General features: G+C 39.6%; 1 protein-coding gene across 3 annotated transcripts in view; it reads right to left on the bottom strand.

Annotated features, from left to right (window-relative positions):
* Positions 1–27,629, bottom strand: part of bcar3 (BCAR3 adaptor protein, NSP family member) — a 53,091-nt gene that overhangs the window by 8,725 nt on the left and 16,737 nt on the right. Inside the window, exons 4-7 of one of the 3 annotated variants that reach the window (XM_033622374.2) lie at positions 25,886–25,928; positions 4,453–4,581; positions 1,151–1,276; positions 14–130 (exon numbers count right to left, since the gene is read on the bottom strand). In XM_033622374.2, coding sequence (XP_033478265.1) covers positions 14–130; positions 1,151–1,276; positions 4,453–4,581; positions 25,886–25,928 — 415 coding nt within the window. Of the gene's footprint in view, positions 1–13; positions 131–1,150; positions 1,277–4,452; positions 4,582–5,574; positions 5,650–16,105; positions 16,516–25,885; positions 25,929–27,629 lie in introns of those variants that run through there. The other 2 variants (XM_033622375.2, XM_033622376.2) reach the window with 2 other exon arrangements.

The raw sequence follows: 27,629 nt of genomic DNA, 5'->3' as shown, positions 1-27,629 counted from the left end.
AACAAAAACCTACCTGAGAGACAGGTTTTCTGTTGCCGACATAGTATCTTATAAGTGCAGGTACATTGTCAAACCCTTCCCTTTCTAGCCGGTACTCAACTCTGGAGTAGGCTTCGTTCAACATCACAACCTGAAGGAGAGATGTGAAAAAGAAAAAGTTAATGATTAGTTATATTTTGGTGGTGCCAGCCTTTTGCCCAAGTGCCTATGCAACCACATGTCACAGGTTGCATATGTCTACCAGTTGTGACCAGTTAAATCAGTGAGTAACCTTTACTTCTCAGATCAAAAAGAAATAGAAAAATAAAATAAATATCAATAATGTTTATATATAAAAGTTATTCACAAGAAAAAAGTAAATATTAAAAAACCTGATAAACCCAAATTATTTTTTGTGTTTTCAGTTTTGTTAAAATCACAGTTAATAAAAAAATGCATGTGTGATTGTCAATAAATATTCTTCAAATTGAAGCTCCATTAAGCAATACTTTTTTATATTAACACATAATCAAATAATACTGCAATTAAAAAGAGTTGCTGAGGTTGCAGATCCCACTGAGAATCAACTTCCCAGTCTGGAGCTTTTTAGCTTCTTGAAGCTTCTTATTTTAATTAATTTAATGACATTATCATAATGATATGAACAACTGAGACCATCACTGAGAGGATCCACAACTCAGACAGATCCTCCAAAATTAATGTTCAAAATGTTTACAGCCAAAGACAACCTCAGTTAGACAGACAGATAAACATGAGCACCAACAGTAGCGTCTGTTTACGTTGGTCAAAATATCTGTTATTCATTACTGATGGTTTTAGAATACTCTTAGGTCGTCTTTAAGGATGCAATCTTTCAAGTGATTCTTTCTGACAGTTTTAGTTATAAATTTACACTTTTGTTCTATTCAGTGCTGATTTTTTGTTTTATGTTGTTAGTCTGTAACTCATTGTGATTCCCATCTTGTCAGAAACACTTAGAGGACATTTTTTTTTATTTCAATGAGGCTTTCTTGTTTGAGTAAAAGTAAAAAATTAAATAAAATTTGCATGGGACTGTAGGTAAAATGGATTCCACTGCCATGATGAAGTATTACATCATACACTTTGGAGTGTTTGACAGTTTGCTTTGAATTCATACAGGTGGTCTCACCCTCTTGTTGATCTTAAAGTGCTGGGCAGCATTTCGCCACTGGGAAGTCAAAACATAATTTCCTGGACTGGACAGCGAATCACGGATCAGGAAATCTCCGTCCCGCTGCACCAAGTTCTCTGCAACCTGAGACAACACAGAGGATTACATATGGGTACACACACACACACACACATACACATAGAAGCACACTGTGTTTGTTTATAGTCCAAACATTTAATTAAATGTAGTAATGGCCGGCTGTTATACTGTTACCTTCTTTATGAGCTTAGTGAGGCTGGTTTGCAGCAGTTACGTAAGAGTAAGACATGAAGATATTTAAAGCTTCAGCCTATTACAGTATTTATCTAATTAGCAAATTATCACATAGATTTACTTTTATTTCTTATTACTTATCTTTCGTAGATGAAAAGCACTCATTTTTAACCCATACAGATATACGTATATATACAGTACAGGCCAAAAGTTTGGACACACCTTCTCATTCAATGCGTTTTCTTTATTTTCATGACTATTTACATTGTAGATTCTCACTGAAGGCATCAAAACTATGAATGAACACATGTGGAGTTATGTACTTAACAAAAAAAGGTGAAATAACTGAAAACATGTTTTATATTCTAGTTTCTTCAAAATAGCCACCCTTTGCTCCGATTACTGCTTTGCACACTCTTGGCATTCTCTCCATGAGCTTCAAGAGGTAGTCACCTGAAATGGTTTCCACTTCACAGGTGTGCCTTATCAGGGTTAATTAGTGGAATTTCTTGCTTTATCAGTGGGGTTGGGACCATCAGTTGTGTTGTGCAGAAGTCAGGTTAATACACAGCCGACAGCCCTATTGGACAACTGTTAAAATTCATATTATGGCAAGAACCAATCAGCTAACTAAAGAAAAACGAGTGGCCATCATTACTTTAAGAAATGAAGGTCAGTCAGTCCGGAAAATTGCAAAAACTTTAAATGTGTCCCCAAGTGGAGTCGCAAAAACCATCAAGCGCTACAACGAAACTGGCACACATGAGGACCGACCCAGGAAAGGAAGACCAAGAGTCACCTCTGCTTCTGAGGATAAGTTCATCCGAGTCACCAGCCTCAGAAATGGCAAGTTAACAGCAGCTCAGATCAGAGACCAGATGAAAGCCACACAGAGTTCTAGCAGCAGACCCATCTCTAGAACAACTGTTAAGAGGAGACTGCGCCAATCAGGCCTTCATGGTCAAATAGCTGCTAGGAAACCACTGCTAAGGAGAGGCAACAAGCAGAAGAGATTTGTTTGGGCCAAGAAACACAAGGAATGGACATTAGACCAGTGGAAATCTGTGCTTTGGTCTGATGAGTCCAAATTTGAGATCTTTGGTTCCAACCGCCGTGTCTTTGTGAGACGCAGAAAAGGTGAACGGATGGATTCCACATGCCTGGTTCCCACTGTGAAGCATGGAGGAGGAGGTGTGATGGTGTGGGGGTGTTTTGCTGGTGACACTGTTGGGGATTTATTCAAAATTGAAGGCACACTGAACCAGCATGGCTACCACAGCATCCTGCAGCGACATGCCATCTCATCCGGTTTGTGTTTAGTTGGACGATCATTTATTTTTCAACAGGACAATGACCCCAAACACACCTCCAGGCTGTGTAAGGGCTATTTGACCAAGAAGGAGAGTGATGGAGTGCTGCGGCAGATGACCTGGCCTCCACAGTCACCGGACCTGAACCCAATCCAGATGGTTTGGGGTGAGCTGGACCGCAGAGTGAAGGCAAAGGGGCCAACAAGTGCTAAACACCTCTGGGAACTCCTTCAAGACTGTTGGAAAACCATTTCAGGTGACTACCTCTTGAAGCTCATGGAGAGAATGCCAAGAGTGTGCAAAGCAGTAATCAGAGCAAAGGGTGGCTATTTTGAAGAAACTAGAATATAAAACATGTTTTCAGTTATTTCACCTTTTTTTGTTAAGTACATAACTCCACATGTGTTCATTCATAGTTTTGATGCCTTCAGTGAGAATCTACAATGTAAATAGTCATGAAAATAAAGAAAACACATTGAATGAGAAGGTGTGTCCAAACTTTTGGCCTGTACTGTATATATATATAGTATGAACAAAAAAAACATAACTTTCTCAGGACATTTCAGCTGCATCTCCTGACCATAGTTTTATTCTTAGGCCTTTGAGCTGTATACATGACAACTTTTTTTTTTTTGTTTGTTTGTCAACCTACTGTTACCAAGGCTGGGAACTTTCACACCGAATGTGTGTATAAATGGAGCTGAAACAGTTTGTTGATAAATTTATGAATCAATCGTCAGATAATTAATCAGCAACAGTTTCAATAAATGATTTTTTATTCTCTTTTAAAAGCAAAAACACCAACATGCTGAGTTGCTGCTTCTAAAATGTGAAGATTTGATGCTTTTCTTTGTCATGCAGATTAGTAAACTCGACATATTGGGATTTAGACTGCTGGTTAGATAAAACCTGCAATGGATTACATCATAAATGTGGCTTTTTCACTATTTTTTGACAAAATCCAGCAAAAACAATTATCAATCAATAATGAAATGATCTTATTATAAGTTGCAGCCTTCCACAGAAACAAGACTAAGTGCAAAACTCTGTGGTCATTAACTTCAAGAAGTTATAAAACAAGAATAGATGATAAGAATTAAAAAAGCAATCACTTAATTGAATCGATACACAATAAAAGCAAAAGCAAAGAGCAAATCAAAATGATTCTTGGGTAACAAATTAACTGAAAATATTTCCTTGTCTTGTATTCATCACACTCTTGTTACATGTACTGCCTCTCTCTCTCTCTCTCTCTCTCTCTCTCTCTCTCTCTCTCTCTCTCTCTCACACACACACACACACCCACACACACACACACACACACAACCCTTCACACACAGTTACAGACTTTAATTAAGCAAGTGTTTGTATAGTATATAATGGCAGTTTAGTTTAGCCAAAGGAAGCAGCTTATTAAAAATGATTACATCTCAGAGCTGGCTTTCAGAGGGAACACAAACCCTCGCTCTCTCTCTCTCTCTCTCTGTCTCACAGGCACACACACACATACACACAAATGCACACACACCATACAGAAAGAGCTTTTTATACACTGACCTTATGTTATAACCCCGACTCTGCTGCTGAGGCCACTATTTGAGCTATAATCTTTCTGTAAGCACTGTGTGTGCAGTATGGCAGTCTAATAATAGGTGATCTGGTTCAACAAGTTTTTAACCAGGCTTTTAAAGGGAGGGACTCATGACTCAGATTTATGTGTAAGTGTGTGTGTGTTACCTGTCTGGGTATTGCTCCGTGGTACCATGCGTGGCTCCTCGGCTCCTCGCAGTTCGTCTTTAGCTCTTCCTCCAGCTCTTTGCGGAGTTTCTCTGAAGGGCAGTCCACAATGAACTGATCCCTGGAGAACTACAATAAATACACAGAAAACAGAGCTGAATACTGTGGCTGACTTCTATGGAAAACGCAGACAGAAACAGCAGCAGTGACTTCATTCATCTGCACATGGCTTTGATGACAGCTGATGTTAAACATTTCCTACACATACCCTGAATTTGAGATTAATGCTCTAAGTTCAACAATGATGAGATGTAGACCCTCCCTATCTCTTTGACCCCAGAGAGAGACCATAGTAGATGAATTGAAATATAAGCTAAAAAGGCATGTGAATGGCAGAAAAGGTAAAGGTAAAATGAAAGGGCAAGCACAAAATTATGAATTTATGACAAAAATGTTAAACTTAAAAGAACAATATATCAACTTTTCCTGCTTTTCCACACAATCATTTTGTGAAGCCTTAGATTTATCTTGCAACCTCTTATGATGTCTCAACCCCCAGGTTAGGAGTCAGTGGTGCAGCAGACCACAAAGCAGCAACAACACTTCCTTCAGACCTTAGTCACGAAGCTCATGCCAAAGCTTAAGTAATATTCAGCACGCTTATTTTGTCATGGGTGCATCGTCTTTAAATGTTGTAAATGCATTTATTGGTGTTCATACTTCTATAGCTGATACTACTACTACCACTTATACTATACTTACATACTACTACCACCCGTGAGAAAATAAAAAACTTGAGACCTAAGGAGAAGTCAGTAATAACAGACCCTATTATAAAACCAAATTGATCAAAGGTCACCCAAAACATAGAAAGTTATAAAGCAATGGTACCAAGGCAGGTGACTGGGAGAATTGTTAGTTTAATCTTATCTGCACACCTGGCGGATGATGAAATGGTCAATCAGTCAGTTTAATGCCAACAGAAAGTTTGGAAAATTGAAAAAAAGTGAAGGACAGAGCGAGCTGGTAACAACCTGACAGGATGCAGAGTCAGCACAACCACCTGCACCACAACACGCACACACACACACACACACACACACACACCAAACACACACTTACATGACAGCTGCTGGGTCTCTGCAACGTTCCCTCTTTCTCCATTCCTCAAATACACACTTCATCAAACACATACAAGTCCTTGTCTCAGGCGACATGCTCACACACTGCCTCTATCTCTCTTTGTCCTCTGTGATTTTCCTTTCTTGGCTTTCCATCCTGACCCCACCCAACTGCCCAGACCTGCCTCCATACACACCCTCACCTGACGTACATAAACACACTTCCTTGAACTTTCCCTTGATAGTTGACAGGTAAAAGTTAAAGTCACAGGTTGTCAGTAGTTTTTCCATTTCTTCTGTGGTCAGTGTTGTACTTGTTTCATTTGGTAAGTAAAGCATCTGTACAAGACAGATAATAATGACAATATTACTTTATTTTCAAAGCTTTTTAGCAAGTTGTAGAGAAGTGGTGCATAGTAGTACACCAACTTCCATCCCCAACGACACAACTGTGTTGTCTGTCATTAGTCATTTACTTCCTAGTGCTGCAATCTTCTCTTAAGACACTGAATATCAGTACTGTTGGGATTTTCCCTGGTTCATGGTACCTTTGGCTGTACAGGGTAATTCTAGCCATTACAAACAATGATATGATTCTTCTGCTACAGGGAAATACAGTCAATACTTGTGACAGTACTTCCATGAATATGATCTGTATTTACATTGGTCCACTGCCAAACAAAAAAAGGCCAATTAATGTTTTTTTATGGGCATGTGGTGTCACGTTAGACAAGTTAGGCTTTGACACACAAACTGATCTGAACTCATGCACCTGCTGTTGTGTAGCATGTCTAGTAAAACTATCCTTAATCATTTTAAAAGGTGCATCATCTTATTCTGCCACATACTGTATATTAAAATATACAAGCACATCCATGCTAACCATAGCTGGTTACATTAAAGCTCCAATAAGGGATGTAGCATCATTAACACTGAATCAAAACACCCGCAGTCATCAGAAACAAGTGTTAGAAGTGCTAATCCTACTGAGAATCAACATCTGTCTGTAGCTCTACAGAGGCTTCAGCCAAAAGGACAAAGAGACAGTCTTTTCCATCACTTGGCACATTATAATGGGGGTAAACGAACGAGATAAGCGACACTTATCTTTCTGGAAATTTTACGCTTTTCTTTGTTTAGGTTAAAATGCTATTAATAAGCTGATGGCACACTAAAATGTAAGTGAATTCCACCAGAGATACAAACTCATAATTATATCATTTACATATGGTTCTAAGAAAACTCTGACCAATCAGTGCATTGGCCAAGCGTCCTGTCTGTCTTCCCCAGGTGGAGGCCTGCGACTGACAACAACGCCTATGTCTATCATAGATGGTTCTCCTGCAGGTGAACAGTTTTATAATATTATGATAATGCTATGCTGTATAGTTGCAACTTAGCTGTAATTTTTACACTGGAGATTATTGGTAGCAGGTCGACACGTCGCTGTAAAGAGACCTTTAAAAAAGGCCAGAGGATACTGAATGTTAAAGCCTTGAAGACTCTCTGAAGAAGACTTTGATCCAAACCTGCATGAATGAGGAGGTTCAAGGCAGACTGGGCTGTTAGAGTGCTGACTTTCAACACACACACACACACACACACACACACACACACACACACGGAATTATTGAGCCATGTACTTGAAATTGGAAATCTGTCTATAAGCGCCCCCATGAAACTGAAACCCTGTGCATCCTTTCATCTCTATACGCTTGTTCTCTCTCTCTCTGTGGCTCCTCTACCTCTCTTCTTCATATTTTCTATGTCTCTCTAAAGTCATTACAATAGACCCCTCTGCCCTCAGTCTCCACGTCTCCATACGTGACAGGAAATCAGCGTATCCTTTTACAAACCGAAAAACAATAGAGCAGAACACAACAGGCTCTGTGTCATAATGCAGATGCACTGATTTTGTTTGTTTGTAGTTTGAAACAGAGATACCGACCAGTGCAGCCTGACTTGTGTCATATGACTGTGTGTGTGTGTGTGTGTGTATGTGTGTGTGTGTGTGTCTTGGTGCAGCAGTGGAAAGCACTTGGAGCTGTATAATTGAGCCATCATTCAGTCACATGCTGCAGCTGCATTAATTTCACTGTATGGAATTAGATGCCAAGTAATTTGACCACATGAAAATATTTTCTCTACATTTTTTCACAAACAACTCAATAAATAAATAAACTATGAAAATTTGAATGTAATTATCATTTGCAATAGAGACATTGTACAGTTTAAACATTATTTTTCTTTTTCTTTCCTTTTTTTAAATGTATTTCTTCAATGTAACCTGGTCTTTATGGCATCATCTGTTCGTTCATTTATTTCATTTATATCTGGAGAATAGTGAGGCAGTTAGTTAGGCTCATTTATTATTCATTCATTCAGTTGATACTCAACCTTTTATAGTACATTTCATTATTCTGCTTTTTAAAGCTTTAATTTCCCCAGTGAATCATGGAGACTATACAACAACATTGCAACTTCTATTATCAAATGTTATTTGGTGTTCTGTGTGTTGCAAACTTCATTATCAATTCTTATTAAAATCATTTTAGGGGGTCAGGTGGGCAGAGAGGAGGAAGAAGATGTACCTAAAAGTTCAAAAGCATAAAAACAAAAGGTTGAATCACCTTTATTTTGTTTCACTTTTTGTTTTGTTTCTATATTCTTTACACATCAGTTAAATTCAGTATGTCACACCCATTAACGCAGTGTCTGGGCAGCTTGCTTTTCCTGTTGTACCAGCATTACACAACAAATCTAGACTGAGATGAGCTGAAGTGGATAAACTGAAAGCATAAAAGCTGATGGCTGTATTAACTTAAGTTTATTTGGCTTATGCGGGAGCTCTAGTAAACAACAGATGCAATATGTCTGCTGTTTTTGTTATGGATTACGTGATTTACATTCATTACAACAATAAAATGTTTTTACACCTGCGGCCACATGGCCAGCAGGACTGAAGAACAGAGCAGTGCTGTAGTGAACAGGGATGCATGGCAGTAGGGAGACAAGGATGTAGGAAAGAAGGGATGACTGGAGGGAGGGAATGGATGGATTCTGTAGCTAAGGAAGAGAAAGATGAGTGAAAATAGATGAAGGGAGGAAATAGAAGAGAAGGGGAGAGATGGAAGGAATGAGACAGAGGAGGAAAGGAGGGAGAAATAAAAAGCGATGGAGATGGTGGATGGCAGTGTTTTTTATAGGCCGGCCTTTAATAAGACCCTGCAACATGATGTCATTCTCAGAGAGCAGCTGCATTTATACTGTACCACCCTGTGCATATGGACCACAACACAGCACAAACAGCACAGTGGACTGTGTCGACCTGCATGTCTTTCCAACATCCTTATTTCCTTTCCTCTTCCTCTCCTCTTCTTCTTCTTCTCTCATTTAAACACGTTTCCTACTTGAGCGACAAAGTCAGACACCTTCATTAGTGAATGTCTGCAGATAAAGTCAAATATCTCCAGTGACATTGAGCCCAAGTGCACAAACGTCATCGTCCCGTGATACTGACTGAATCTATGATCAGAATAACTTAGATTAAATTTAACTCAGGGGTGAAGGTGAGTGTTAGTAGGACTACTGCCAGAGGTGGGAAGTAACCACGTATTGAATATTCACTACAAGTACAGGTACTTACATGCTGAGTATTCTCATTTTTGAAGAGTTTGTACTTTACTTCAAATCAAATGTGTCTCAAAGAGTTTTAGGAAGAGAAACAGAGTGCAATCTGCTCTGGTTTAGAATTGCACCTAATCTGTATGTGGCTTTGGATTAAAGCATCAGCCAAAGGAGTAGATGTCAAGGTACAGAATTGTTCCATACTATCAAAGCATGTAATCCTTCAACTAATCTTAGAAATTAAAGATATACTTTGCAGGATTTTCCTATTAAAAAAACACTGTGAAGACTTGTACAAAAGTACTCCTATGAAACCTATGAAAATCACTGAACACAGCTCTGAAAATATGCAAATATAGTGAGGCAAAAACGCCAAGCAGACACAACAAGTGTGAATCTGGGGCTAGTTTTCACTCTCATTTTTCGCAGGCGAGCACTAAAGGAGAGGATGGGGATAAAGACTGACGTGGAGTTGTCCTGTTGTTTGTTGTAGAGGTAGGTGCCAGCGGTTAGCTTAGTTATCTTACTGAAGTATCGGCTTTTCAGTCACAACAAATGTAACGTTCCCACAATAGTGAAGTAGCTTGCAGTGTTCATACAAGCAGTTTGGGGAGGAGGGGCCAAGTTTGAATGTTATGTTTCCAAACACTTACCGACAATAGAGTGCTGCAACAATTTTGTAGGCCAACGCGGAAGTTGGGGTCATGGTCAAAAATCCATTGGATTTTTCCCATTGGATTTTGGAATATTGCGGAAAATAAACTCTGTGGCAAACAAACCTTTATGGTATGGCATGTTTTGTTCAGCAAGATAATCTTCATAAATAGACACCACTTTTATGATTTTTAAAGTGTAAATGCAATCGCCAGAAGTAAAAAGCTAACGTTTGACTATACACAAAAGACAGTCACTACTACACTACAGTCACATGTCTTAATGTCCCTACCACAATGAAGCTTTAAAGCCGTGTTCAGCGTAATGACATTATGTAGTCTCATTTAGCCACTTGTTAGCAGCTGCCTTTTTAAAGACAGCTCATGCATTGGAAATTCAGGAGTGAGGTATTTACAGACATATTTTATATTGTAGAACAAACGTGAAAGTCTTTTAAGCTTGTGTGAACCACAGACCTTATTTCAGGCAGCCAAAGACCCATGTAAACAACCTATTGACCCTCTATTCCTATACTGAGTTATATATAAAATCCCTAAAATTTGAAGATGCATCTGGGCTCAGTACTCTCACAATATAATGACCAATGTAAACACATTAGTTGAGGTAAAGATGAATCCAGTGGGTTTAAATCAAGCACAAGATCATTGCCATCCACTCTCAATGTCACTATTTCTCTCCAATGTCAAAAAACACTGACATGCCATAAAAGCAATCTCTTACTCAGCATTAACGTGTAGCAGTTTTTCAGACCAACAAAAACAAAGGCCATTGTTCTAAAGGATTTCAACAGTGATTGGATTTTCTTTGGATTTCCTGGATTTTACAAGAATAGAAAGCATTTTCTTAAACTCTTGAAAGGTTTCTGTGTGTACAGTAGGAGATGATACATGAGTTCAAGGCCAGGTCTTTTTTGTTTTGCTGTGTCAATCCAGTATGAGCTGGCAGGGACCAATCAGAAGCAGCAGACAACTCTGTAAGCTGCTTGTCCTGTGAGTTCAGCGAGGTAAAGACAAATAACCTTTCAGCATTATATCTCTGATTCCTCATCTCACACACACATGTACACATGCACACACTAGTGGACATTATAATCCCTGTTTCACCCAAATCCTTTATGTGCTGTATTATGATGAGAGGAAGCACTGAGCATCAGATTCTTAGATGACACCATTGACCTGCAGCTGATGTCCTAAATCAGATCAATTTAAATCATGTTAACAGAAGACAAAGTGGCCCAAAGAATCCGTTTTTTGCAGGTTTAAATGACTTGAGATTTTTTTCCACCAGAGCCATCACCCTCACCCTCGCCATTAAAATAACAACAGCTTGGTCTGCTGTTTATCTGCTATTTCCTCTACTCTTTTCTTTATCTCTTCTCTCCCTTTATCTCTTCTCTCTCTTTATCTTTCTCCCTTTCAGTTTCTGTCTCTCCCTCTTCTTGTGGCACTCTGTGTTTCTTGCCATCTCTAGCTACTGAACTGTGTGCATCCATCCAGCTGTCAAATTAACTCAAAGTGAAGTTTTGAAAAGTCACAACATGAATACAAACTGTCAGCGGTGCAGCTACTTTGGAAAACACATCCAGGAGGTAAGTAAAGAAAAAAACTTCTGGATGCTGCATGATTATTCAGCAAAAACATCCATCTCCCCACCTTTCATCACCTATGAAATGTTTCACAATACTGAGGAAATTCTATGAAATGTTATTGCTTCTCCTCAGCTTTTTCAGCTCAATACAGTCTGATAATAAATAAAGCCTCGATTCAGAGTTTGTGTCTCTTATATTTGATTGGCTGTGTGTAGTCTTAAAGCTGTGGGAATAAACAAAAGCTAATAACTCTGAATCTTTTCATTTCTGGATCTCAACATCTTGGCTCCATCATCACAGCATCCCCACCTTTCCTGTTTACTAACAACTAGATGGGTGCTTCTTCCTGTGTTTAGGCCAGGAGACATCTGACGGGTCAGACTTAGACAGCTACAGAAGGATCATCATCAATGCCATCACTGTATTGTCAGTATGTGTGTGTGTGTGTGTCTGTCTCTACAATAAATTTATCTTTTTTTTTTTTTTTAATTTAACATTCATTTGAGACAAGGCTCCACTTAGCTGGGCAATTGAGCACTGTCCTGTTGTGATATTCTCTGAAAATCTTTTTATTCTACACATTTGAGAAGAAGGTTGTTGTCAGTTGTTGATTCAAATTCCTGGACAAGTGGAGAAAACTGCTGATAATTGAGAAACACACACTTATAATAAGATTCCCAGAAGAAAATCAGCCTTAAACACTCCTAGACACTTCCTAGTCAGCCATTCTGAAGACAAATTTCACCAAAACTATCCACTAAAATCATTTCACGGTTCCAAAATGTGGTGGAAAGCCTCCACAGAAGAGCAGAATTATTCGTAGCTTCACATTAATACCTACTGGGTGATTGTGGAATGACAACAACTGAGCAACTGAGCCTGGGAGATGAGGTTTTGCTGTGTGAGACTATAGCTTTAGCTTTAGAGATTCAGTTGAATTCTGGGTCCAGTGAAAAAATACTGGAAATTATTTGCTTACAAAAGCCATCCTGAAGCACTGGGCTCTGTGGATACAGTGGGAGGGTTTTCCACCTTTAGAACTGAATATGCTAAGGGCAAAAACACTCTCAAACTCTCAGTAAATTCCTTTTCATTGTGCAGAGAGAGAAAAAGAAGCTCATGCTGCAACAAAAGGTTGATGGTCTACAAACAGCTTTTTCCATCTTTCTGTGCTGTTTGTTTATTTTCGTGTGGCAGGTTTTGTTCTAATAGGAACACATGTAATCTGTATGTATACATTTACTGTACAGCTAAGCTTTCAAAAAAAAGGACATACTGTGCAACATATAAGATAATCTGCTCAATCTCCTATGTATCCTCAGTTGCTAACTGTCTTATACTGTGGTTTGGGATTCAAAATGGGTCAATGGGGTCTCTCATGACTGAGAATACAAGTGCAACTTAGTTTTGAAAAAGAAAAACAAGAAACTGGTTCTGTTTGGTTAAATGGCAACCTCCCAATGAGACAGATGGAAGAGAAAATAAAGAGGGGAGTGAGGGAAAAGGGAATGGAATAAAACCCCGGGCTCTTTGGAATCAAAAGTAAAGACATAAGGAAGACACAGATAGAGAGATAAAGACAAACAGAGAAAATAAAGAGTAAGCATGTCGGGGGAGAAGATGTAACAAGAGCCAGATAAAGGATGGATGAAACGCGGTGCTGGAGGGCAATTGTAGAGCCAGAGAGGATTATAGGACAACAACACATTGCACAAGTCCAATCGAAGTTCAATTCAAGTTCAATTTTCTGAGTACTTTAAAGACCCATCACCACCATCTCACTGCAGGTTAGCTTAACACTGAGATTTAATGTTCATTTAAGTCCCAAGAAAACCAAAAAATCTGAATCAGAATCTGGTTTATTGCCAAGCAGGTTTACACATACAAGATCAATGCAAAGACAAGAAACATAAATACAGAATAGAAGAAAACTATGGTTAACAAAAAATAATAATAACATCCATAAATAAAGATCTAGTGTGCAGGATTTAGTGGCATCTAGTGGTGAGGTTGTAGCCAACTGATACTTCTGTGTGCCAAGTGTTTGGGAGAACTACAGTGGCCAACACAAAAATGTGAATGGCCCCATCTAGAGCCAGTGTGATTTGTCCATTCTGGGTTACTGTAGAAACAACATGGCCAACTACATGGGAAAGGACCCACTTTGTATGTAGATATAAATGGTTTATCCTATGGTAATTACACTAGTGAAAACACTGTCATGAATATTATATTCCATTTCTGCCGACAGATGCCCCTGACGGTCCAGACACACCAAACCAACGTCAGAGAACTAGCAGCAATGAAAGCAATTGTTGTCTCACCTCACGTTGCCTGTGTCTCAGCCAAAAAGTTGCATTTGAACACAACACAAAGACTCCAGCTGATGGCCAACTACCACAAATGTTCTGTGGCTGCATGAGAGGAAATAACTCTCCACACCAGCAGACGGCAGAAGTCTGTAATACTCATTCAACTGGAAGACCGTCTTGACACTAGTTAGCCAGTTAGCACATTAACAACACAACCCAGTGTTAAAAGAACAGAGCGTTTTTACCATGCATGAGTGAACAACACCACAAACCATCAAGACACATTTTTTCTAAAGAGCTCAAAAGCTAAAGACAAATAATCTTACTTTCTGTAACAAGTTTGTTTTGGTCTCATTCCCTCTTGACTTTGGTGGTTTGTTTACTTTCCTCACTTCCATTTCTCTTGTTGAGCACTAAGCTGAACTGCCAATCAGAGTGATTTCATTCACCAATGGGCTCCTACGTCGCTAATTTAACATGTTGAATCAGCTAAAAAGAGCCAATAGAAGGCAACGGTTTGGGGAACACTACATCAACTAGGGTGACAGACGCTCACCGATGGCCCAACATTACCTAACGGCTGACCATCGGGTTGGTGTGTCAGGGCCTTAAATCCATATAGACTGTCCCTTTAAAAATTAGGTGCAATGTCACTGTTTAAGATAAAAGAGATAAGTTGGAATGTGCAAAAATATTTATTGTATTAATAATAAAACAAAAATGCAATAGGGGCGTCGGTAGCTTAGTGGTAGAGCAGGCGCCCCATGTACAGCGGCCTGGGTTCGAGTCCGGCCCGTGGCCCTTTGCTGCATGTCTCTCCCACTCTCTCTCTCTCCCCCCTTTACACTTCACTGTCCTGTCGATTAAAGGCAAAAAAAAGCCCTAAAACAAAGCAAACAAAGCAATAACAAGATGACAAACTTACTGATGAAGGTCATGTCATATGATTAAGAACTCCAGAACAGCTACTAAATGGACCTTGTGGAGAGGTTGTTTTGTCAGTGAATGGTCTTGTGTGCCCTTGGAAGGTCATCAGTATTTGATACATTATCTTGGTGGGTCAGTGAAGAGTAGAAGCTCTGTAAATAATATCCACAGAGATGGCCACTGATGCCAAGTTTGTTTCCATTTATTTTACGTTTGTTGATAATTAGAATGAACCAGTTGTGTTGTTATAACTATTCGTTTCTGCCTTTTTTTTTTTTTTTTTTAGATTTGATTGTGTTTCCATTTCCTTTATTAATGTCTCCGGGTTTGAATTAAACTTATTAACTATAAATCATAAATGGCATGGGCTACAATGGAAGTCAATTGGCAAATTTATCGTTAAATTAAATGAAACTGCTGCACTAAACTCTGTGCATATTTGTATCTATGTGACTGTGGATGACATCTGATCACCTTCTTGCTCTTGCTCAGACCCCATCACGTGTGGCATACACTGACACCTTGCATTAACACGTGTGTTCCTTTATCCCTTTATACAGACTACATTTAACAGCAGAACAGAAGCGACCATGTCCTGGCTGATCTACAGAGGGACAAACCACATCACCTCAGCCTGCTGCCCCGCTTCTCGCTCCATCCAATCAACTTAATGGCATTCATACATTTCATTGACGTCATAAAGAAGACAAACTATCACAAGTTAGTAATTTATCATCCTCATGAGGACTATCACCCTCGTCCTGGTACCTCTGCGTCTATAACTATCTCTGTCTCACCCTTGCCATCACACACTGCCCTGTCTGTCCACCAGCACTACTTATGGATGAAGCCAGCTATATATCTCACACTCACACAGTCAGACAGTCACACAGTCGGTCATTTATGAGAGCGTCTGGTCCGAGTAATAAAAGCCTAGTGTTCAACTCACAGAGAGAGTGAGGGAAAGAGGAAGACTATTCAGTGTGATTAGATTTCGCTCAGGCTGGAAGTGTTACCACAGATTGTTTTCCACCATGCAATGTGGGGTTATGTCTTTTTAATAATGCCCCTTTTTAGTGTCTCATTGTGGACTGCACAGTTTCCTGTTTTCTCCTTTTAACAACAACAGATTATAGGAGCCCTAAAAAGAACACTTGAAAGGAGGCAAATCTCCAAAATTTGCTTTTGTGCATGTACACACAAACTAAAACTGGGTAAGGCAAACAGAAACACACAGCACAAAAGCTTCAGCATGCAACCTGCACAAAATACCTGCACATGTGCACTTGCAAACACACTCGCCAAACAAAATTTCACACACACAAGTGCAAACACAAATATTGATATGAACAATGACACAACAAAGACTGTCAATACCTGCATACATGCTCACACACTCTCACCTTTGCAGTGATCACAGAGTTCTTGTGGTAGAAGCAACACAGAGCTGCTGTCAGGGTCTTGAGGTTGCATCTCTCCGACATTCTTCTTAACTTTTTCTTAACTGCCAGGACTAACTGGGTAACCAACTGCAGTCTGCAGCCAGCTGACTTCAGCTGTGAATACCAGCTCTAGTCACCTTGACTACACATCCGAAGCGTAACTTTACCAGCTGACAAGTCCATTAACCCCCTGCCATTTGCCTCTTCCAAGAAAAACTTCCATCACAGAGCTACAAAAACTACAGTGAGCGAAATGATTTGCAACGTAGTCAGATGTGACATTAATAAACCAGAATAAGTCAGAATCTGCAGGAGAAACAACATCCCCATCAGGATAACTACTGTATCTATCTCTCTCCTCCACACTCCCCTGCAGAGTGAACCCTCCACTGCTCACTCAGCTCTGGAGATCCTTTCTCACACTTTCCCCCCTTTATGCTCCGCCCCCCCCCAAGCTCCATATAAGGGCGAGAGAAAGACCAATGTGATCTGGTGCGAGCCAATGGTGTGTAGACTAACTGGGAGTGGCCCAGAGGCAAAGTCTTTTTCTTGCTCTTGCTGAAAACACATGGATGATGAATGGATGGAAGATTACACACATAGGCACACAGATAACTACGTATTTAGCATCTTACATATGTATGTCATCTACACAAAATATAAGAGAGATAATTTGCATACAGGGCTGAAACTAACCCTTATTTCTTAATGCATGAATTGGCTGGCTATTTTGTTGCCTTATCAATTTATCATTAAGCCTATGATTTATTAAAATTGCTGGTTTTGTCCAACCAACAGCCCAAAAACCAAAGCTTTTAAATTTACAATCATAGAAGACTAAAAAAAAAACAGCCTCTATCTATATTTCAGAGGCTAGAACTTTGTTGTTTTTATTTTTCTTGAACTTTTACTTAAAAAAAAGGACAAATGATTTGTCAATGGCCAATTCATGTCCTAACTTATTTTCTCATTTTCTCCCTGTCTTTGCCTTTGAGCACTCGTCACTGTGGTGTTTCTGAACTTGCCAGAGATCACTCATGAAATCTCTTTGGACCTCATGTGGATGATTTTTAATGGGCCGTCTACACCAAGAGCGATAACTCTAAATATAACTCTAATGATAATGATGTGAGCATCAACACTGATGAACGATAACGTTCTCAGCGTTTCCCACACACAGACTTTACTTGGGCTGGCCGCCCAGGTACATTACTGACTGCCAAAGTACATTAGACGTAATATTTTGGCTTAAAAAAAAGTATGCATCAAAGAGAATGACCCCACCTGCAATCGATGATGGATTAACCCTTTGACTGAGCTCTGACGGTGAGCTTGACTGCCTCTTCTTGCGCTTTTATAACCTGTTTCATCAGACAGGGGTGTTTTTTTTTAAACCTCAATGATGAGTCTCAGTGCCATCTGCCATTATCAACATGATTTTGATTGGCCGTCAGTGTTTCTTTTGTTCATCAATTCTCTCAGAGAGTAACCTCAACATATTGTTTCCCAGTGAAGCTGTTGTTACAATTGTGGTGTGGACACGACTTTTAATCTGATATATTTATAATTACTGTTTCAGTTATCATTCTTGCTGTGGATGGTCCTTTAGTCTTTTCTTTAACTGCTCAACCAATGTTCTTTCACTGCTCTCCCAAACTACCTTGTTCTTCTATTTATTACAAACAAACTAAAAAAAAGAAATGAAATCACTTCCTGTGTTGGCAAAATTTGTTCTAAGAATAGCTACCAGACACTGACAACAACCATCTAAAAACATTTAATGGCAAATGGCAAGTTCACTCACTGTTGTGTACTGAAAATAATGTACAATGCTGCTGCATTAGTGTCTAGACGAGAGGAAAGAGCCAGTGAGGTGCGTGTGTGTGTGTCCTGCAGAGTGGCGCTGATAAATAGCTGACCATTTGTGTTACTTAATGACCGCTGAGCAATTACACCCACACTGTAGTTAAGTGCCACAGCTTTCCCACCAATTCACACACAGACGCATTACAGACACACAAACACACACACGGGCATCCAGGCTACAGAGAAAAGGACAAAAACAAGCACGTACATAGAGTACAGGCACCATCATGGACACACACAAACAGCCACATACTCAGTGAAGACACATACACACACTAAGGGTGACACCCCAGCAGCAACCAGTTAAAGGAATATTCTGCTGCAAGAAAATGGAGCCACTAATTACAGTGCGAACTCTCCGAGGATCCACGGAGGAAATTCATGTAGAACATTCCCTGGGGCAACGCACACACTCACACACACTACTGCCAACCACAGTGGCCCCAAATCACCAGCTAGGCTAAATGTCCACCTTAAAATACACACATCCGTCGCTCCAGGAATGCTCTGGAAAAACAACGAGGGACAGAAATCAGCGCGCTGAGGTTCTATGTTTTCTATTTCTATCTGTTTGTTGTTTCTGTCAAATGGACTAAAGAGTGTGGAGCTGTTTCGGCAACTTCAGCAAGTTTTGTGACAAAATGGGAGGGTAGCATATTCCATTATGTAGAATGGTAAAATTGTAATATGTATTATTTTTGATATACTTTATTGTACAGTGGGGCTGAGGGGAGAGAAATTGTGAGTTTGAACAATGTGTATCCCCTACATGGTTACTCTGTCTTATACCTGCAACAACTGATTTTATTGGTTGACTGCCAGCAGCGGAAACAAGTCGACATATAATCGCCTTTTTAGTTGATATGGCAAACTTGATAGTTAACAGTTGCCTATTTAGACATTTAGCAGATATGGAGCAACACTGTCATTCATTTGGAGTTGTGTTTGTGGCCTCCTGGCAAATGTAATCAGTATTGACTCTCTTTTAGCTCTGTTTTTGGTCTCTACCAACCAACAAAATCTGGCTCTTTAGCTGCTAAATGCTCCACTACAATCACCTGCTGGTCTCAAACTGTGTTTGTCTTTTGTTTGGTGCTGAGCAGGTAGTGTACTTAGTGTTTTTTTAGAGCTTTTTTGTTGGAAAAAGCTGCCAGCTGTGGCTGAAAATGACACTATGAGAGCAGTGAGAGTGAATCAAAGTTGTAAAGTTGCAGCAGCTAAACATTGATTATAAAGCTCTGTGTGTGGTGTGGATGACCTGAGATAAACTCTTATAGCATAGATGCCCTGACTTTAGAAGAAGTGAGGTGCAGATCTGGACGATCATTTCGCATTGTCACATTGTCATTTGATATATTGTTATTATAAAAATAAAGATTAAAGCCGTTTTAAGTTGGACATAAAGTTGTAAGATTATGTAGCTGGTGGCACCGGAGGAAAAATCGGTGGATCACCAAAGTCATTATAGTTCGTCCTCTGGGGACCACCAGATTTAATGCCAATTCATCCAATAGTTTCTGAGGATATTTCAGTGGGAACCAAAGTGATGGAGTGACTGTCCAACATAGTAGCAGCAAGCATGATGATCAAAACAACTTATTTCTCTCTATTTTTTCAAAACAAAAAAGAAATACCCTTTTCCAGTTGTACTTTGTGCTTTGAATCAGTCTTACACAATTCTATTAAATCATGTCTTGTGACAAATAATAAGCACAATAGAGTGAAACATACTGCAGAACTTTAAGTCTTCTTGTCCTGCAGTTGCATGCTTCTCTATCAAAATCCAGTAAATATCCTACATATAGGGGCTGTAAATACATCATCTGATTTCCTGACACTGACTGGAAGTTTGCTTGACAAGAATCAATGGTATGATATCAGCCTTAGTCTCAGCGTCACTGTCCTTATGTACCATTTATGCGGCTTTCATCATGTTCTAATGCCAGAGAATAAATATCAGTGACACTGCTGTTCAGCCCCCATGGGTGAGTCTGGCTGTGTGAGTGCTTGGGATGGCTCATCGATCAGTAATGGACTGTGATCTTGGTGACAGTCATATTGATTTGTGCAACGTGACGCCTCCCCTGCGTGAGCCTTCGCAATGTCAATAAAAATGTGTGTAGTCAGTGGGGGAAATGCATTTCATGTGGCTTAAAAAGAGACAGTAAATCAACAAGTTTTGTGTTTTAAGCCTCTAAGTAAGTTACAATGGAGGACTAGGGGTGATGGTATACAGCGCACTGCATCTGGAAAGGGTTTCTAAAAATGTTCTCATCATGGGGAAGATGAACTTAATTTATGGCAAGAGGAAAAACATTTGGTTTGAGCAGGTTTAAACTGTCCTTTTTCTCCACACAGTGTCAGTTTTATGTGTCGTTTACACTCAGACTTGTTTAAACCTCTCTGTAAAGCAAAAACTTACCATCTTTCACTAGAACTAGGACCTGAAAAAAAAATTCCGGGAGAACGCACATTTAGATAATGAATATAATAATTTCACCTACATGTGATCAAATACAAAATATCCAAAAACTAAACCTAGGAATTTTAAACTGATCGTGCACTGTGGGAGGCGAATCTCGCCAAACCAAAAGACACAAGTTATGATGTTAAAAAGGCCTGTCATCATTCTGTGTTTATACAACAAATTGAGACACTAGTGCAACATGGTTTACATCATGACTCCTAATCTATAGAGTCTGACCCAGATCAAACTTGCTCATTACCCAGAGTGACTCTTTCATCTGCTATAAAAGAGGTTACACTGTATATCCAATAAAGTTCAATTGCTTAAACAGACAGTACAACGGTTCTTACAAAACAGGTTTTTAGCACCTATTCTTAATTCAGAGGTATAAAGCTCTGATTCAAAATTAAGGACACTTGTAATTTTTATTTCTGTCTAAATGCTACAAGTACTGTGTTTGCTTTATATGATCCAATGCGCAAGAACTCAAAGAAACCCAATGTGCCCAAAACTTCAGTTACGTGGGTCTAACAGGACGACTGAAGACTTCATAGCAAATTATCATTGTTCATTAACTGTAGCGAGCTGTTGGGTTGCTGGCCAGCTGCCTGCTCTGCTTATAGACTGGCAAACTGAATGATCGATTTACTGTGCAGCTTATTGACTGGTCGACTGACACACCCGCAGGCCAGTTAGTAGAGCTGAATAGTTGGCTAGCGGGCTGACCAGCTGATTGGCTGTTGGTTGCTATTTAAACTCATGCTGGCCTGCTGACAGACTGGTATGATGATCCCGATGAATGTCACACCAGTGTTTGGACTTCTAACTGGTTGGCTGGCTCCTGATCCATCTACAGTTTTGGGGTCTGGCTGTCTCATATTGCAGTACCTGACCTTGACCACTAGAGTGTACCAGAGTGCATCTTTACCTTCAAGCGCTCCTCCAGCACTTCAAAGCACTTTTATACTTTCGGAGATTAAATAATTCATGGATTAACTGCAGTAAATAAATACTTAAATTGATGTTTTGATCACTAAACTATGAACGTGCTGTGTGCACTGTAAGCTGTTAAGTGTCATCTATTTTGAGAGTTGAAAGTTATTGCAATCCGAGACCACACACACACACACACACACACACACACACACACACACACGCACGCACGCACATATGCACACAGAGCATTATTGTTTCTTAAAGCGCTCTCATGAGGGTAGAGCAATCTGATGTTTTCAAGTCAGAGACAGAGTGGGAATGAAAAAGAGAGAGCAAAGAGGGAGAGTCCTTTATAGAATTCAAAGAGTTGTGCTCATTCTCAACTACAGAGAATCAACAGGGGAATAGGCTTTCTTTCTTTCTGTCTTTCTTTCTTTCTCTTTCACTCAATTTCTTTTCAAAGAATATAGTGCATTATACTGCCACCTATAGTGCCACAGTATCAAAGTGAATTGATTGTCTGTAGAATTGATTAATTTGGCCAAATTTCCTTCCACCTTTCTCCTCATAAAAAACAATCCTTGTGTTTTGCTTATTAAGAGGTAAACACACAAAAATTCAGCTTATCTGTTTTGTCAATCTTTGTGGGTACAATTTTGATCAGATTTTATTGACCATGTTGGTAATATAACCAAATAACTCCACAAGTGGTTGATTTTAATGATGCTACACTCTAATTGGTGCTCGAACCAAAAAGGAGGCATGGAAAAAACACAAATAACTTAAAGGTGCTGTATTTAAGTCTGGGGAAAGATGGTTGATTGCGGATTCTTATTCCCAGGTCGTCAAGTACCGTCACTTTGGGTTGGTAGTCGGACCAAACTGCCAACCCAAAGCGTTGATATTGGACAACCAGGAAATGAGACTTAAACATTCAGTATTTTTTTCCAGAGTTACATACAACACTTCTAAATTATGGTTTGAAATTAACAAAACTGGTCAAATGTTTGCAAAAATGTTTGTATTCATACAGGATCTTATCGCTCATATTGGGAAACTGATTTGGAAAATAGCTTTTCTGTGCCTTTCATGTCTCAATTTACTGCTGCAGCATTGAACTACCCCTTTTTGTAACATTTATCTGATTTATCCTGTGGGAACTTTGTACCAATCCTGGTTTCTCTCACACACTTGACTCTGCCTGTTTTTTATCTGGCCAAACTTCCCAACAATTATACCAAGGCATTCTGTGCTACATGTTCTCCTACCCTTTAATGTGATGAAGTGAAACAGTGTATGCACCATTACAACACATTGCTGAACTGTGTTAGGCTGAGTTGTACATTTGGTTCGGAACATTATTCTATCTGGTGTCATTTCAGTTTGTATGATCATCCTATGATTTTTTTTTATACAGTGTAAACTGTGATATACACACTTTTACATTTGGTATCTAATTAATGGGAAAAGCCAAATATTTTACACCTTGGAGATTATGCTTTATCTTTAATAAAACACTTCGCAGTTTTATGGGGATCACTGATTATCTGTTCATAGCTGTCTCAGCAGCTGTCAATATAGTACTCCTAATTATTTCTACTCCTTTTTTTGTAATTTCAGTATTTATAGTACATCTTTTATATCTAACCCATCATCTTACCATCCCATTGAATCACCTAATTGTGAATTTGATGTTTTTTTTAACTTCCACTCAGTGAGGGGAACCAGCTAATAAGACTGTAAGCAGAATTTAGACATCAAACGGCTCTTGAAATGAGGAGAAATTGGCGAACAGTCAGACATGAGAGAGATATCTTTATACGATTGTTCTCCACAGACACTTCCTTCCTTGCACACATCCATCCTACACACTTGTGCTGAACATAATTGATGGCCTGATTGCACTTAACAATGCAAGGCTCCCTGCACTGTTTATGTACTTTTGACCTTTCCACAGGATATGACACAGAGCACCTGTACTGTGCGTTACAGTCTGTGTGCACATGGACATGTGTGTGTGTGTGTGTGTGTGTTTCATCCACAGTGGAAATGCAAACACATCTGGAGTACCACAGCTGACAGCTACACTTTCACACCTATTATATAATACCTGGGATACAGTACCTCCATTTGCGGTCAGCACACACACACTCTGTTGACACTTGCACGCAACCCTAAATTGACCAAAGAAATACACACAAGTACTGTTTGTGTATGTGTGTGTCCAGGTTTGTGTGTACGCATGTGGTTAGCTGCCACATGTTCTCGTGGGAAGGACTGAGTTTGCTTTTCAGACTGAGGTGTCAGCATCCAAACATATGAGCTAATAGATGTAGAAAAGGAGTGATGGATGGGAAAGAGAGAGGAGTGGGTAGTTGTGGGGATGAAGAAGAGGGGAGATAAAGAGTGAAAGAGAGAAATGTGAATATGTGTGTGTAGGTAGGACTGCTTTGCCCTGAAATCCAGTTATGTACAGTGTACATTGTTAAAACAATGATTTTTCAGTCAAAATAAGATACATAAGAGACACACGTTTGCTTAGTTTAGCTTAACATTGTTATTACAAGGTCTATGAAAGTGTTTTATACCATGAGGAGGTTCAGAACTCAAAAAAATTAAAAGGGAAATGTGGTCTTTCCACTGTTCTTATGGCCGTACAAAACCTCTGAACAAAGTGTGCTCTACTCACACGAGGCATTTTTTGCATTTGATTTATCCTCACAAGGTACACAAGAGTACAGTCAGGTATCATTCAAAGCACCAAAACAGAACATAAACTTGTGCATGAACACATAAAAAATACTTTTCAACCGCTGTTGCTGAGAATAAATGTGTTTCTCTACATGTCCTCTCCAGTCCTGGTCTTTCCTTCTGAATCAGGAAGGTTACAATGTGCCTCAAATGTAGCTGTTGTCTAAAAACCTGACTGATTATCTGATTCATGTTTGGTTAAACCCAGATTCTTTCCCCACTTTTAGATTTATAATCATGTTTTTCTTCACCTTGCTCAACACAACCAATTCTGTCAGACTGGTCATCTGTCTCCACTCTGGCCATGCAGGGGTTAGGTTAAGAACTAGAGATAATCTAGATTAAACACTTTTTTAAGTAACTTAAATGAGCTTTTCTCACAACAGTGAGAACTCTTATGCACCAACTCAGAGTGGCACTCCAAATTTCTTTGCATCCTGCAATATACAATGACTATAAAGGCTTTCTAATTTCTAATTTGATGCTGTCTTTTTTATAAAAAAAACCCCAAAAAACAATAATTAGGCTGACATGCAGTATGAAATAATGTTTTAAATTATTTAAATCAGGCAATATCTGATTGAAGAATATGTAAACAAGATTAAGAATCAAAGCATGTGGTGCCAACTTCAGACAGTGTGTGAAAACCTTTTGGTCAGTATTCAAAAAGTACTTAGGATTTAAAACCTGCTCCGAGCTACTTGCCGTGTGTGTGTGTGTGTGTGTGTGTGTGTGTGTGTGTGTGTGTTTTGCACTTATATACACAAATTTCCTCTTGTATTTAAGCAGAAGCTGTACAGAGTGAGTATAAACAGAAAGACAAACCAAGACAGAGACAGAAATATAGACAGTAAAGCATGTAAAGCACATGATCTGTAAGCTAGATGATACTGTGATAAGTAAATGATCGTCTCTCAGTCATCATCTCTCTTAAAGCTGGGACGCAGGTGGTGTGTGTGCGCGTGTGAATGTGATTTACAACAGAGTGGCAGCCAAAGCACGGTGGCAGGCATATGATTTAGAGGTGTGTTATCCTTGTAGCCCAGAGGCAATTGGATTAACTTCTCCTGTGAGTGATGTTTACATTGAAGCCTGCAGAAACAGCTGAATATCATTTTATATCCAGTTTTAGTCAAATTACAATCACCGATGGTGATGGATTCAAGTCAGTTTAATAACTTACACCTTTATTGACCTGGCAAAGATTTTAGAAGCAGTGTTTAGTTTAGAGTTGCAGAATTTTCACAACAGAGTGAAATGTTTGACGCCATAAATACCTGGAATTATTACTGATACCACAGCTATTGGTACAGCTTTACCTACATGTAGAGAGCAGCACCTACAACTCTGACATTTTACTGAATCAAACTGAACTTTGTGGCTGTGTGTGTTTGTACAGTTTTTATCACTGTGCAGTACAACCAGTCCTAGAAATACTGGAAATGATTGATCGATGTGCACAACGGCTGAAAGGAAATATAATGTGTTTTGTGTATGTTAGATAAGTTGTGATAAGTCGCTTTCTGTGCAACATAAATCTGTCTTTCTGTGCACAGCCCTGAAGGCAAAATATCTTCAACAATTCTCATTGGTCTAATGAAAAGAATAACCACCACAATCCCGATCGTACTTGCAGTTATAGTGGTAATAGTATCAACAGCAGCTGTAGTAGTTTTGTCTATATTCTGTAAATCAACAACAAGCACATTTGTTGTTCCTACCTTAACATAGTCCACAGTGGCGTCCAGGCCGGCAGCAGGCTCCCTGGGGAACACAGACAAAGACATGGTCCTGTTTAGTGAACACATCTTTGCTACTGGACCCAAACTGCTGCGCGTTGATCTTCAGCTCCTCCTTATGGTACCTATTACAAATAAACCGCTGGGCTGGTTGTGTTAAGTCCAGGTGGGTCCCTGACTGGTGCTGATGCTGCTTCTTCTTTAGAGATTCAAACACTGCTCAGCTCTTTAGAAGATGATAGTAGTTCAGTGAAGGATTGCCACTTTGTCTTAAAGGTCCATATATATGTCACAAGTCCAAACAAGTGTCCATATTGCAGCCATATGCTAGACCAAGTAGGTACAGCTGTACTGTAAAGCTGGCATAGATGTAATGGCAGTGTGGCCCTGAGTATTTTTTCTAAAAGAAAGCAGTGGAGTGAAATCAAACCTCACACTGAACTGCTTTAAATCTGAGTCTCTCTCTTTCTCTGTCCCACTCGCTGTCTGTCTCTCACTCTCTTTCTCTCAGTCAGTGGTAAACATGTTCACTCCTGACTTGGCCTCTCTCCCTCACTCTCTCCATCTCTCTCCTCCCCCCACAGCAACACACATCGCAGCCACACGCCTACCCTTCGGAGTCCACTGACAAATTCACAGAGAGGTTAGAGCACACATACAAACAGTAGCATTTTTTCCCCCTCTTTTTGCTTTTTTTCTGTGATTCCTTCAGCAACAGCAGACAGCAGTTTGACATTTGCTACTTGTTTCTTTGACTCCTTCCAGCTCCAGTTTTACCTGACTTTTCTTGGACACTTTTGTTTAAAGGTCAGAATACACAGAAAGCATTTCGGCACTGCATTTTGGCATGTTGTTTTGTTTTGACCATCAGTATCCTCATGCTGTGTTCCTTACAGAATATCTGACTCATGCATACCCCACTATTATTCTCCATCTTTGCTTTGCATATTTGTACTTGAGTGTGTAAACGTAGCTCAGAGTCTGTCTCTACAGGAGGCTTACAGCCAGGGGCTCAGTGAAGGAGGTAATTAGCTCAAATCCTCACTACGTTAGCAAGGTTGGTAGTTTAAAGCCCTTAAGCCCACACTGGTGTTCCCACGGGAATATTAGCACAGTCCATTACTTACCAAACCGAATATGTTTAGCTCTAAGCCCTCTCAGTTTAATATGGCCCCAAATAATGAGTGGGATTTAGTTATGTAACTAAACAGAAGCCTCCATTCACAACAATGTATAGTCATTATTCATAGAAGGTGGAGTGCTCAGAGGCCTCAACATCACCCTCGGGATCTCCTGCAGATTTCACTGTGCAGAGCCGGGGAAGCTCAGCAGAGCCAAACAATCCTGTTCCAGGTCTAAACATCCCTAATCCAACATATCCTGACACCCACCACAGTGTACCAACACAGCAACTTGTCCTCACTACAAAGGGCACATCGGTTGTTGGCTGAACAACTGTCAGGATGGTGCCAGGAGTAAAAATGCTGATCATCAAGGGATGGTATTTTGCTATATCACTGTACAGTATTAGCTTCTGTGACAGTTTTTGTCTAAAGTGCTCACCAGAACAGCCTCTATTCCACAATCAAGTTTTTTTTTTAAAAGAAAACGCAGATAAATTACAATGAGCCATTGTCTTTACTTTAAATTAAGTAGATATTTACTACTTTACTCACAAATACAGTACATTTTATTATGTTTGATCATTTAGTCTATTCAGCATTAA

The sequence above is a fragment of the Epinephelus lanceolatus genome, chromosome 6 (assembly GCF_041903045.1).
Source record: "Epinephelus lanceolatus isolate andai-2023 chromosome 6, ASM4190304v1, whole genome shotgun sequence".
Lineage (NCBI taxonomy): Eukaryota > Metazoa > Chordata > Actinopteri > Perciformes > Serranidae > Epinephelus > Epinephelus lanceolatus.
This window is presented reverse-complemented; position numbering and strand designations above follow the sequence as displayed.